The sequence below is a fragment of the Micrasema longulum genome, unplaced genomic scaffold (genome assembly GCF_059751315.1).
Source record: "Micrasema longulum isolate JH-2025_06_02 unplaced genomic scaffold, ASM5975131v1 h1tg002092l, whole genome shotgun sequence".
In the NCBI taxonomy this organism is placed as follows: domain Eukaryota; kingdom Metazoa; phylum Arthropoda; class Insecta; order Trichoptera; family Brachycentridae; genus Micrasema; species Micrasema longulum.
The window spans coordinates 11,129-25,068 of record NW_028279259.1 but is presented as its reverse complement, the minus strand read 5'-3'; the positions used below and the strand labels follow the sequence as shown (position 1 = coordinate 25,068).

Sequence of the window (13,940 nt, the reverse complement as noted above, 5' to 3'; positions counted from 1 at the left end):
GTACCCCCCACCCCAGTGAGGTCACATTATTTTTATTATAAATCTTTGTTTTTTATGTGTAAAAAAATTAATAAATAAATTCCTCTGAACATCGGAATAATAATTCTCTAGAGAAGCCCTTGCATAGAACAAATGCGTTCCAAATTTTTGGTTTGGTTTTAGTTTGGTTTTTAGTTAAACAACGTGTAATGGACGGTTTTGGTTAGCGCTTGCAATTCTCAACACAAGTACCTACGGCCCGTTGTATTGCTGTAATATGTAGCTAACTTCGTGGTCAGTAATCATACAATGGTTTTTCTCCGCATGGGCGACTTTATGATTTTTGTATAGGGACGTGTACGTGCACCGTAATAACGGACATCGATAAAGATTTTACTTCAAAATCTATATAATTATTGCGTAAACACTGCGAAATATAAGCTCACCGTGACATCATAAATTTACAACACCGCTATTGATTAGGTAAAAGCATCCTTTACCGGGTCAAAATCCAATCAGCCGATGATTTAATTCTCATGAATAATAACCGGGCTTCCCGTGACGTATATAGATGGGAGGTTCACTAATTGCCTCCTACGGGTCAACACCAGGCACCTGTCGACACAGGTGAGAGATCGACTGAAATACTTTATTTCAGGAAACAAAAATCCCGTCAATGCAATTTGAGATTTCGAACCATGATTTTTTTAGGTTAAGGACATAAAAAGACAAGAAGAGTTGTGACTGATTACATAATATTATAATCACAAGGTGACTCGAAATATACGGTTAATATGGGTCAATCGTTAAGTCTGATATTTTGGTTATATCACGATACAATAATTTACACTGTCTACAGTGTAAATTATTGTATCGTGATATTTCGAAATCTATGTATGTTTCTAAAATATACATAGATTTCGAAAACACGAAAAATGACATCACAAGTACAAATAAAGGCAAGAATTAAACAGAACTAAATATTTTTTAAAATAGCGGATTTAAAACAACACGAAACTTGTTTTGACCTAATTTTTAAAAATTTCCTTATTAATTAATACATTTTTGTAATTTTTTTTAGTTTCCTCACTGGGGTGTCCCGTGCCAAGGGAAACATGCCCTAGTGTTTATTTATATTTTTTTAATACATTTATCCTTTAACACTTCAAATAAAAATACTTTTTTACCTTTTTCGTCTGATCCACTCTTCAATCCTTGCGCAACCCAACTCCATTACCACAAGTTATTGATTTATTTGCGCTAATTTTTTTGTAAATAATAGTATTTTTTTCATAATATTATCGTAAATAAGAATAATAATCCCCAAGAGAAGGCAACGGGAAACCACTCTGGTCATCTTTTTTCAGGAATCACTACAGCAACCACATCGATAAGTAGTCGTCCTGGCTGCAGATGATAATACCCGTATGCAGAGACAAAACTTAAGGTAAGGAAAGTGCATTCTAATTTCAAATGCAGAGAATAACCCGAAGGTGAAGACAATAGAATGTACTTTCCTCACTTTAAGGTTTGTCTCTGCATACGGGTATTAGAGTAGCGCAGGACAGAAGTGCTTTCGCTTTAGTGATCGCTAACGTCGTGGGGACCAACAAGGCACCGGGAGAAGAAGAAGAAGAGTAATAAACAATCCTTTTTTTTATTTTTTATTATTGAGACCCACAGGTCGATAACGGTACAAATATTGCAATTATTATTCGTGTCACAGCCATAGCTGAGATTTTATTTAGTAAGTGGAAAATTTAAATCAAACACGATGGAATGCCACGAACCCCGTTTATTTAGAATCTAAATTTTAGATTGTCGAGAAATTCTCAAATTAAATACTCTTTTAAACCATGTTTTCGGTTATATGATTCGTGGTCGTGATATGGATAATATTGTCGTTAGGGGTAGCATGTGACCGGTAATCCTATTACGTCATTGCTTGTTTATTTGCAATAGCTGCTATTCGCAGTGAATAATTTTTCACCTTACTCGAAACGTGCAACCGGATGATAATAAACGCACGGGTGAGTTACTCACAGCAGTAAAGTATGGCAGCAAAAATGCAACTTTATTAAAACTTTCTTCATTTAAAAAGTATTCGTTGGATTTTCTCATGACATCTCTCACTCGGCCTTCCTCGATTTCTGCATCCATCAACTTTCGCATCTCAAATCATTTTAGACGTTCTTTCGCTGTCCATTCGCTCTATATGTCCAAACTACCGAAGAATTCCTTTCTTGATTTTGTCGATAAATTTCAGCCTTGTACAATGTACGGATCTCGACATTTGCGCTATCTTACTTAGTTTTATAACACATTCGCCTGAGAGATCGCATTCCCACAGCATTCAGCCTCCTTTAACCCTTTTTATTTAATTACATACCTCACTCCCATACATACGGGTCGCCACCAGGACTCAATTGTAAACTGCTAATTTTGCCTCCTGCGACAAACATTTCGCCGTGATCGTAGAACAACCACGGATGTGCGAAAAATGCAACTTTAACATTCTAGCACATTTCGTTATGATCGTAGAACAACCACGGATGTGCGAAAAATGCAACTTTAACAATCTAGCACATTTCGTTATGATCGTAGAACAACCACGGATGTGCGAAAAATGCAACTTTAACATTCTAGCACATTTCGTTATGATCGTAGAACAACCACGGATGTGCGAAAAATGCAACTTTAACATTCTAGCACATTTCGTTATGATCGTAGAACAACCACGGATAAGCGAAAAATGCAACTTTAACATTCTAGCACATTTCGTTATGATCGTAGAACAACGACGCGTGTATTTTTTTTAATATTTCACAAAAGCGGTGCATAATCTTTTTTGACACTTTGTCACAACTTGATAAGGACAAAAGTATTTAATTTGATACTTGGTTAGTTATGTATATATTTTAGTTTTTCGAGACATTGAGTGGACACGTTTTTATCATTTCTGCACACATTGAAATACATGTACATATTATTTTAACCAAGGGCCTCTTCAGTTTTGCTATGCGGACTGTTTCACTATGAGTATTCTTGAACCAACTCGACGTATTTAATTTTTTTAAATTTAAACAATGTTTTTTTAACAGTCAAAATTATATTTTTTTTACAAAGAAAAAAGATTTACACACATAACTGTAATTTACTGCTCAGCAAACCGCGGAATGTTTACCCTATCATGATAAAACCATTCTTTTGTGGCTCAATTCAGTATTGCCACATTGTAAAATAATTAGGTACACAACTTGACAGATAATTGCGTTATGTTTGTTCATACGCAGAAACGCTGTTGGAAATGCGAAAATTAAAAAAATATTCGTATAAATTTTAATCCAGCTCAGCAGGCCGTGTTTGTACCAAAAAGTACGCTTAATATTAAAATATAGGATAAACATATTTTTATATGCTGTATTTCATTCGCGTCAGCAACAGACTCTTTTATTAGGAGTTTAAAGAATATTGTTTTTTCTTTAAATGGTTATAAATAAATACTTTGATAACCCAAAATAATTATACGTTTTTAAGTTATTCTATTTTACAGGAACCACCAATTGCGTTTTTTTTACAAACTAGCATTAAATAAATATTGGTGAAAAAAAATGCCTCAGATTAAAAATCTGCAATGGATGGAACTGCCAATGTGGTACAGTGATTAAGCACGATAAAATCTCTCAGTAAAGTGTACTTGAGGAATACACTAAAATCCATAATAACGCCAAGAATATCACTAGGAGACGGAGAATGACGGGTAGGTATAGGACAGAAGTTATATGTAAAAATAAGAACCCTTACAAGAAAAGCAGTGCAGCCAGAATAAACATCTTGTAAAATGAATTCAATTTGTTTATTTTTTGGGTGATACTGTGTGTGTTGGATTTGTTCCGATGTTTCGACTACCGTGCAGGAGCCATCTTCAGGGTAGCAAAAAAAGTATGTGTTTAAGTACTAGTAATTTGTACCGTGTCGCAGTCGGCAGTAGGCACATTTCTATTCATTTTTGTAGTATGTAGTGCTGGGAACCATGTTGAGTTTAATTTCAGCCCGTCGTCTTTGTTTATGTTATTTGGCCTGCAGATGGCTCCTGCAATGGTAGCCCAAATGTCGGAGCAAATCCAACACACACGGTATCACCCAAAAAAGAAACAAATTGATAACAGTGACCGTGAAAACCTTCGTACCTATTGTAAAATGCACTTTCCCGAAACTTTAAAAGGCAGGTCTTGCAGTGCAGATGATGAAACACCCATACACATTAAGTGGGAATGTGATGCGTTAAATCACAAAGAAGCCGCATCTTTGGAGGACCACTAGATAAATCTTAAGATGTGATGCTCGTCCCCTACCCTAGCCTGATACTTTCAAGACCTGAACTCGAAAGACGAGATTTAGCAATATACATGATAACACTTTCCCTCCACTCAATAGGCCGGCTCTTTCAAGACCTGAGCTTGAAGGGCGAGAATTAAACCGTCACAGATCCATACATGTCGCAGTGACGTCAGGAGCTTACTAAGAGCTGAATAACAAGTTAAAAAGTAACCAGACCTTAAGCTGAAAATTTGATCTGTGATCCTACACAAGTGGGGCGAGTATGTGATAAGAAAAGTCGATACTCGTTGGGCGCTGAAAGAGCAACTTATGTAAGAGACGTGAAGAATTATTGCTGGAAATAAAGCCGATGGTTCAACATCATAAAAAGCGACGCAGGAATCATGGCGATTGGTAAAGCAGAGACGAGTGAAGCGAAAAGGAAGAGGTGTAATAGCCAATAATGGTGCTGGCTACCAGCGAACAATATTGCGATTTAACAATCAAAGAAAAACATTTATTTTACCCTCAGAGTGATAATGCTCTAGAGCAGTGTTTCCCAGCCTTCTTTATGCCATGCTCCCCCGTAGTCTTTTCAAAAGTCAGATGCCCCACCGGCATATTTTTAAAGTAAACAGCAGGTAAATTTTCAAATCATGTTATAATATGTTTGTAAACATATGAACCCCTAATGAAATGAAATAAAACCTATTTTAATACATATATTATAACAGAAATGATTACAAAACACAAATTGAAAATGTAATTGAGTAGAATAAAATAAAAATTAAAACAATAATAATACACGAGTGACAATTAAAATGAAATACAAACACACAAAAATCTTGACGCCTAATTCATTATTAAATTCAGTTACGCTTGCTACAAAGAAATTTGATGTCCGGATCTAACTTAGTTAATTTCAGTCTTAGGTCCCCTCTATACCTTTATTAGTTATATCCAATCCATTTCGTTTTTTAATGAGTAAATCGCTTATGGCGCTAAAACCACATTCCACCAAATAAGACGAAGGAAAGGGTAATAATAATTTTCTGGCATGCAAAGTAATATTAGGGTATTTTGTGTTAGTTTCTTCGCAAATCCGTGCCATTATTCCTAGATCCTGCATAGTTTCTGTGTTTTCAGATAATTATTGAAATTGTAATGGGTTTCATTCTATTTTAAGTACAATTTAGCGTATATTTCAATTTTGTTCATCTCAGGCTTTTTTTGTATGACCGATGAGTATTCCCCTTTATATGTGGAATGGCGACGTGTCTCATCTCTGAACCGCGGTGCCCCACTCCTGAGGCGTAATGCCCCACCGTTGGGGCGTACGCCCCACCGTGGGAAACATTGCTTTAGAGTCTAGAGAAGCCCTTAAGCTCTATTTATTGCATAGAACAAAAGTGTTCCATTTTTTTGTTTGGTTTTGGTTTGGTTTTTAGTTTAACAACAAACGTGGTTTCGGTTACTGTTCGCAACTCTCAACCCAAGTACGTACGGCCCGTTGTATTGCTGTAATATGTAGCTAACGTCGTGGTCAATTATCATAGAATGGTTTTTCTCCGTACGGGCGACTCTATTAGGTTATTACTCTAAGATTTTACCGCATAACCTATATCGACCATGTTACTGGTAATTTGATGATCTGATCATATTTGATTACTGTTTAAAATTTGATATATGGAGCAGCTAGTTCATAGATAACCTATCTTTCAGTTGACGCATTGACGCATTGTCAGTACAGAAAGTGACCCCGTACAACCCGTGCATATAAATGCAGTGACCTGCTACAGTCGCAGAATGATTACACACCAATAACAGTGGGTAGGTACGCATATCCGCTAGGCATAGATGTTGGCGGTGCGCTGTGACAGGAATAACTAGTCAAAAAAACACATTTAAAAACTGTTTTTTACAGTTGCAATAAGAGTGGAAATATGATTTTTTAACTACGCTGACTCAGTATCAGGCATAGGAGAAACAATTACATTCAATCAGTTCTTCACAATATTTTAAATAATCCCAGTTCGCCTATTTATCTGAGAGAGCTCTTCCAACTTCCAACCTTTATCACAGCATGGGCATCTCTTCTTTCTAGTACCAAGAGAGCCCTTTCAATAATTATTTTGGACAATGACATTTTTCACGTCTCTGAGGGAGTTTTTCGTTACAAGATTCTCTTACTTTTTTAACACATTATTCTCTGGATATTATTTTATTTTATTTTTTTATATTTTTTTTATTTAGGAAACATACAGTACAGTTACAAAGTTAATTATTTTGCACAATTAGATTTAACTCTAATGTACCAGTGAAGTTTCCATATTATAAAGCAATTATATGTAAGGTTAATTATGAAAGTATAGAAAAGAGAAGGAAAAAGAAAAACATAAATGAAAGTTGTTTAAAAATTAAAATTTAAGTAAAAAAAAAGATATTTTAAAGTTTGTAGTTTGTAGTGAGTATTTACAAATGGAAATAATATTAAATATGAAAAAAAATTGTAAGAGTAATTAAAAATTGGGAATTGAAATAAAGAATGAAAAACATGCTCAGATGTAAAAATAAAATAGTAATAACATTTTTAAAAAAAAAACATAAATATACACATACATATTTTAAGAGATTCAAAGAAACGATGAGAAGAATCTTTAAGTGAAATATAAGACGATAAATTTAAGTCAATTTAAAAAACATCTTCAAAATTAATGACACATTATAGTAAGAGCAGCAATATATTGATTTTATATACATATATAATAAAAGTGATTAAAAGTAGTTTAAAAGTATAAAAACATGCCAATGCAGCAGAGAAAAAAGAAAGAATAAAGAAAGAATAACAAGTATAGCAAGTAATCTTTAAAATTTGAAAAAGCAATATAAGGAGAAGATTTTAAACCAAGATAAGTCGATAAAATTTCATTAAAGCAATTTTAACAGTAAAGAGAAATTTGATTTATAATAATAATATTAATGTACGTAATTTGAAGTGATGTAAGAGAAAAAGGGATCAACAGGAGTTTTATTCGAAAGTTTTCAATACACTGTTTTTAAATAATTGTAATCCTACTTGTACTTATGATAGATATCTATATGGTTTAAAAAGCTGTTAAAAGTGGAACACGATCTGTGTAAAAACGAATTCTGACAATAGTTCGTATTGACACTAGGTATTCGAAAGGTTGGGTGATTTCGTAGGGCACGTGATGGACAGTTAATTTGAACTTTATTAAGAAGCTGGTACGAATCAGCTAGACTGTTGATAATTTTGTAGAGGAATGTGAGGTCTATTAATGTTCTCCTTTTTTCAAGGTTAATCAGTTTGTGAAAACGTGCAGATAAGTAATGATTTGGAAATATAAGAGAGCATCGGAAATTCAAATGTTTTAAATAAAATGTGTACTTATGTACAATATTTGTTCATATACCACTGATTTTCTCAAATTGAACGGTTTGGGTAGGTAGGAAGAAATTGACTTAAAACAATATGCCCGCCCTTATGCATATATATGTATGCTTAAATAAATAAATATTTAACCATTACTTTTGATGCTATTTAGTGTCATTTCGAGGTAACAACTAATTTTAGGGGAAAAAATTCCGTCCATGGTTAAATCATATTTATTACAAATGGAAAAGGCTGTCACTATATTAAAAATAAGAAAAGAATAATAAACATGTTTTTTTTTTATTCATCCGTAAGTACGAGAATATTAAAGAATTTTTAAAAGGAAAAAACCACTTCGATATTATTTTTATTGTACATATTTGTAGTGAATACTTTTTTAAAAATCGAATAGACATAATTTGATGGAACGAATTACATCGAACGCGTGCGATATTTTTTGGCACACATTAAAATTCCTAAATAATCGAATCAATATCTCAAAGGTTATAAGGGCTTCGTAAATACTGGAAACTAACTGGCGGCTACAATAAATTGATTTCAATAAAGGAGTCGAGTTACGTAAAGTTATGCTTCGGAGAATAATAAAATATCGAGTAACGTCATTAAATATCTGAAATATTTGTATTTACTTTGAATTTCAATGACTGAATTGCTCGGGTGTCGGATATACCGCAATTACAGGGTAGCGGGAAATTGGGTAGAAAATTAAATAATGTAAATGATGACGAGATCGGAGTAAGGATTTGAAAATGGAACGAAATAAGTCCACCGTGGATATCAAATCAGTTCGGCCTCAAGAACAGAAATGTACACAAAAATGTATCTTGAAACAAGACTACATCATAGAATAGAGTAATCATTCTAGAGGTTTTTACCAAATCTAACAAGGAAAGCTCAATCCTCTGAGATAATAAAAAAAAAATATTGAACGCGAACAGAAGGGGGTGTCGAAAATGGCCACTTTCATCTACTTGACATTCTATTTTGAAGGCTTGTAATCAAATAAAATAATATTTGTGACGTAAAAGCAAACACACCACATTGAGCAGAAAATTTTATTTCGAATGGCCTGTTTTACTTTTGATGCTCAGTTTTAAATTTTAAAAAAAGGACGCAACTTATGTTTACACCCAATGTTATGATATACATTAAAAAAATAAATCTTTTTTTAAATCAAATTTTCTTCATATACGAGTATATATAAATAAATTTGACGGTGTATTAACGAAAAAATAAAATTAATTTACTTATATGTTTTTCGTAACAAATAAGGCGTCGATACTGCTAAACTTGGCAGATTTTTTGTGATGTTACTTAAGGATCGTAATACAATGGCAGTTAAATTCCACTTAAAAATGAACTGAAACATTTACTTTATAAAGCACAGATTATATGAATCGTTTATATGGAATGAAATAAAATACAAAATATTGGAAAACTAAAACAGAAAAAAGATACCCGGGAAAATTAAAATAAAGTTGAAATGCTTTGGGAAGACCATAAATAACTTTAACTGTGAATAAATAAAAGTTTCGAAATCATTTCAAGTTGTGATGTTATTTTCAAATATTTCAAAAAGGTCGTGAATATAATAAGATTGCATATTATGTACTCGTGGGTTCATGGTAGGTGTCGGTGTTTGCAACCAATATTTTTATACATAAATACGATAATAGAAATTGTTTTAATATCACATTATAATTCATTAAAAATTGATAGGATAGGATTAATGAGGTAGCTGTTGTAGCCAATTTAACATATTTCTAGTACATATAATGTATAGGGTATGGCAATAGGTCTTCTGGAGCGTATCTGAATTATTTAGTAGGTACGAAAATGAAGGCAAAGTACTTAATCCCTCACTTCAAATTATTAAATAGTTTAAAATTGACTAGGTATTATTTTTTTCTTTTTTTAATTACCCAATACACCTTAATATAAAATATGCGACCGTAAAGAATACAAAATACATTAACATTTTACTAAAGAGATGGAAAACATTTTAAATACGAGAATATGGAAGTTTAGGCGTTTCCGGGGTTTATTTTATTTTGTTTACTATTTTATAATTCACAAACAATAAACGATACATTTGACATTGGTATAATAATTACAAATTGTTATTTTAGATATTGTTCATCAATTATGTGTAAACAAAGCATTCACAAATAAAGAAGAAAAAAAGTTAATGACCGGTTTATAGAGCATAAATGCTTAGACTACCGTATTCTCCCCTTTTAAATGTTCTTCATCTCTTTTTTAATATGTTAATCTTAATAGCTCCCTAGGGGGTGAAATTCATTGTTTGTTTACAAACTTTTGAATAAACTCAAAATATTAGAAATATTTAGATGTACCACATAAGTTTATAAAAAAAAGTTATATCGAGGCAGCCGGGTCAACAAGTCAGTAGACAGTCGCGAGAAAGTACATCTATAATTTACGTTATCGGCATCAGCAAAAGCGCATGGCTTACCGGTGGCGACCAGCGGACCGAGGGGGTCAAACCTCACGCGGTGCTCGGCCGCCGCGCGAGCCGCCCCGACCAGCTCCGAGAACACGCGGTGGCGGCGCAGCGCCAGCTCGTCCCTGCCCACGGCGCCCCCGCCCAGCCCGGCCGGGAGGGACTGCTTGCGGGCGGGGGGCGCCACGAACACGTCGTCGTCCTCCTCCGGCCGCTCCTCGGCGGGCCACGCGATGCTGGGCCGCTTCAGGATGCCGCCGCTGGACATGCGCCGCGAGGGGCCCGCGTCCCCCGTCAGCTCGGAGTCCTCGTCGTCGCTGTCGTCCGCGGTGGCCTCGTTACTGAACGCCACGGAATTTCCTTTCTTTTCGCTCATATTGTTAGAATCGTCATCCAATCGACACGCGCCGTCGCCTCCCGCGCCTCCCGGACCGGTTTCCTTGTTCAGACTGCGCTCGCTCGGAGAACTCCCTTCCATTATGGTGCTCATCTGACTTATCGTATTATGTTCCATATCGTTCCGGGTCGGAAGTTTACCGTTGTCTTCGACAGCTTGCAACTTGTCTATTTCTTCTTTGATTTCGGCACACGCGTCAAACTTTTTTTCGGTGGACGGAGCACTTTCGTCTTCGGCGGCTCTTAAAGGAGCGGAGGAATCTCGTCCTCCCGCGAGGAGGCAGCCAGCGCCGTTGGCGCTGCACGATTCCTCCGCTAGTGCAGTGAACGCGGGTCGACCGTGGCCGGTATCCGCGTTCCGTTCATCATGGTTCTCCTGCGCGGATGGAGGAACCTTATCGGAATGGTTTTCAATTACCTTTTTACTCATGCACACGCAACAACTTTTGAACATTTCGCTAGAACACTTGACATACTTAACAAATCCTCAAGCGCGACAATATACTGAACTAGCGATTTGAAACACGCGAGGAATGACAATACGCGTCGATGTCAGCAGTATGGGGGTTAAATACGCGAATAAAATGCACAACACAGTCCCGAACGACGGTCCGCTCTTAAGAAATCGTACGTTAAACCCCAACTCACGTAAAACTAAAAAACGTCACGTGAATAACGAAACTAGCGCCGGTTCTATACTTAGCACTTGCATCGCGTTACTTAGCACTACACGAGAGATAAAATCTTATCACGGCCGCACGATTCCGACGAGACTTCGCAAAACTCTCGATTCACCAAAAAAATATTCTGGTCTAATTTTTAAAGGTTTTTTTTACTTTTTAAATATTCGATAGGTAAATACGTGACACGCTAAACGCCTCGAGCCGCGGGACCGGAAGGATATAAAGTTCGCAAGAAACTAAAGAAAGTTCCGCGTGAGTGAGAGTTAGGACCGAAATAGCCGGGAACTGGCGGGAAATGTGTCGCGCGAGCGGCGCATCGCGAGGACCCGATGCGAGTTCATCTCTAGCTGGAGCCGGCGGGCGAGGGGCGGAGGGGGGGCGGCGGGCGGCCGCGGCGGCGCCCTGATCGATGTTCCGCCGGGGGGCGGGGAGGGGGGGCAGGGGGGAAAACGGAGGGCCAGAGGACTCCGCAGTCGAAAGGGGAAACGAAGACCTGGAGCATTTGGGGTATGGCTCCCTTGCCGAATATAAAGTATTCAAATTCAGTAAGCTCTCATCTAGAAACATTTCAGACGCTCTTATTGCTCAAACAAAATGAGAAATACTTTCAATTAAGTGAATTAATTCATTTCATATTGCATGAAGAGGATTTTGTTGGTTGAAAAAAAGAGTGGATTGAACAGGAATGTTGCGTCTCATAAGACGAAAATGACCAAAATGGACACCAAGTCGTCGGAATAATAGACATCATCCCTCTGTAACCACACATGTGCATGTGCATCTACCATATTCCAGAAATTATCAAGCAGCCAGTAGGCCACATGGCAGCGGTATCTACCTACAATCTACAAAAACTACTCTTCGGATATCTATCTCTATTTTGTTAACCATGGTGTTAAAACCGTGCTTTATTTATTCAGTTTTTTTATTGCTTACTTCTTGGCATGAACACTTGAAAAATTTACTACTATGCTCTATGTTTGCGTTTATTTTTTGTGAATTTATTGGTATCATTTTCAGTTGTTTGAATTCCACTCGTCCATGCGCTTTGTAGCTGCACGACGATTGGTAATCTAGCTTCCATATGTAAATGTAATTAACTATAAAATACCTACATTTTGTAAATGGGGTCTAGAATTCCAAGCATGCATGCGCTTAATAGCTGCAAGACGTTTTGTAATCTTAGTCCTTTTTTTTTATTATCTATTATTATTTGAAAATATAAAAAATTGACGTATTACAAGAATATCAGACCAATATCACATACAACATTCCAAAACAAGACAGGGACAATCGAGACTAATAAATCAAGGAATGAAATTATACAATAAACTACTAGACAAAACTAAACAAAAGACTCAAACATACTTTTCAAAAGGCGTTAAAAATATAATTATCAACAACAGTGTATAAATAAAAAATGATATGTTATTTTTGGAAATTGAATGTAATAATCCTTAAGGGTTAATTAATTTCAAATAATTTTTTGTTTTTTAATAAAAAAATAAATTCACGAAACTAATTGTTCATTTAAAAAAGTGTAAACGGGAGGCTAAATTTCTTACCGTCCATACGCTCTGTAGCTCCAAGACGTACTGGGATATTTATTTTTTGTACAGCGCCCTCGAGTCGATTTTTATTATTTTATTTATTATGGTTTACAAACAATAAACCATACATACGAAATTGGTATAATAATCACAACATGTTATGCTTAGATATTGTTCATCAGTTATATGTGAACACACACAACACGCTCAAATAAGTAAAAAAAGTTTATATAGATAATTTCTTATTAAAATTGACTAGCTTTATTCAATTCTATTAATATTATAAAAGTTATGAAACTACATTATACTAACAGTTTATTACAATTATTTTACCTAACTAACATAAGGGACTATTTAATTTAGTATATTGCATTACTGTTCTCCTATAATTATTTAATGAATCGTTAAAGATATCATTTTATTTATTTTTAAGATATTATCATTTTCACAAAAAATGGCGCTATATAAATTATCCAACTATATATTAATTTATTAATGACATGAATAATCAAACTTACAGTACTAACTTCTCTGATAAATTCAAATAAATTAACCACACACATTCGGTACAGCACACAAATGCAATTATTCGGCAATGATTAATAAGCAAAACCATAAAGTAGATATTTTGTCATTGAAAGATTTGGCTATGAGCCTCCAACTAACGAGTGCTTTTTCGACAGCATGTTCTTCCTTTATTCGACTTAAAATTGAGAAAAACAACCCTAACTATTAAATCTCCTCTTTCGCAAAATATCGGCAAACAGGCGCGAATGAGATTAAGTATTTTTGGTAAAGATTCAATAAACGCTGGCAAAAAGTTGCGAACAATGTTATTTACAAAGGCTGCGCGTCACCACAAAATGGGTTTAGACCAGCGGTTTCCAACCTGGGAGGCGCGCCTCCAAGGGGAGGTGTAGACTATTGCCAGGAGAGGCACCAATTTTTTTTTTTAATTAAAAAATTGATAGAATTATCACGCGATAGCTCACTAAAACAAAAGTTTTAAAATGACATCTGAATTCAATTTGGCACGAATCTTAGCGGAGAGTAAAAATCTTTGTATTGCAAAAAAATGCCGGTACTTCCATCGTGTGTAACGTCTTATTTATGCCAAACGGGCTATTCGGCAC

At 35.4% G+C, this 13,940-nt stretch overlaps 1 protein-coding gene across 2 annotated transcripts in view; it reads right to left on the bottom strand.

The window, feature by feature from the left end:
- capt (adenylyl cyclase-associated protein 1) overlaps positions 1 to 11,597 on the bottom strand; it is a 75,992-nt gene extending 64,395 nt beyond the window's left edge. For both annotated transcript variants that reach the window (XM_088239199.1, XM_088239200.1), the window contains exon 1: positions 10,191 to 11,597. In XM_088239199.1, coding sequence (XP_088095325.1) covers positions 10,191 to 11,028 — 838 coding nt within the window. In that variant the 5' untranslated portion in view covers positions 11,029 to 11,597. The remainder of the gene's footprint in view (positions 1 to 10,190) is intronic.
- Positions 11,598 to 13,940: the final 2,343 nt, after the last annotated feature.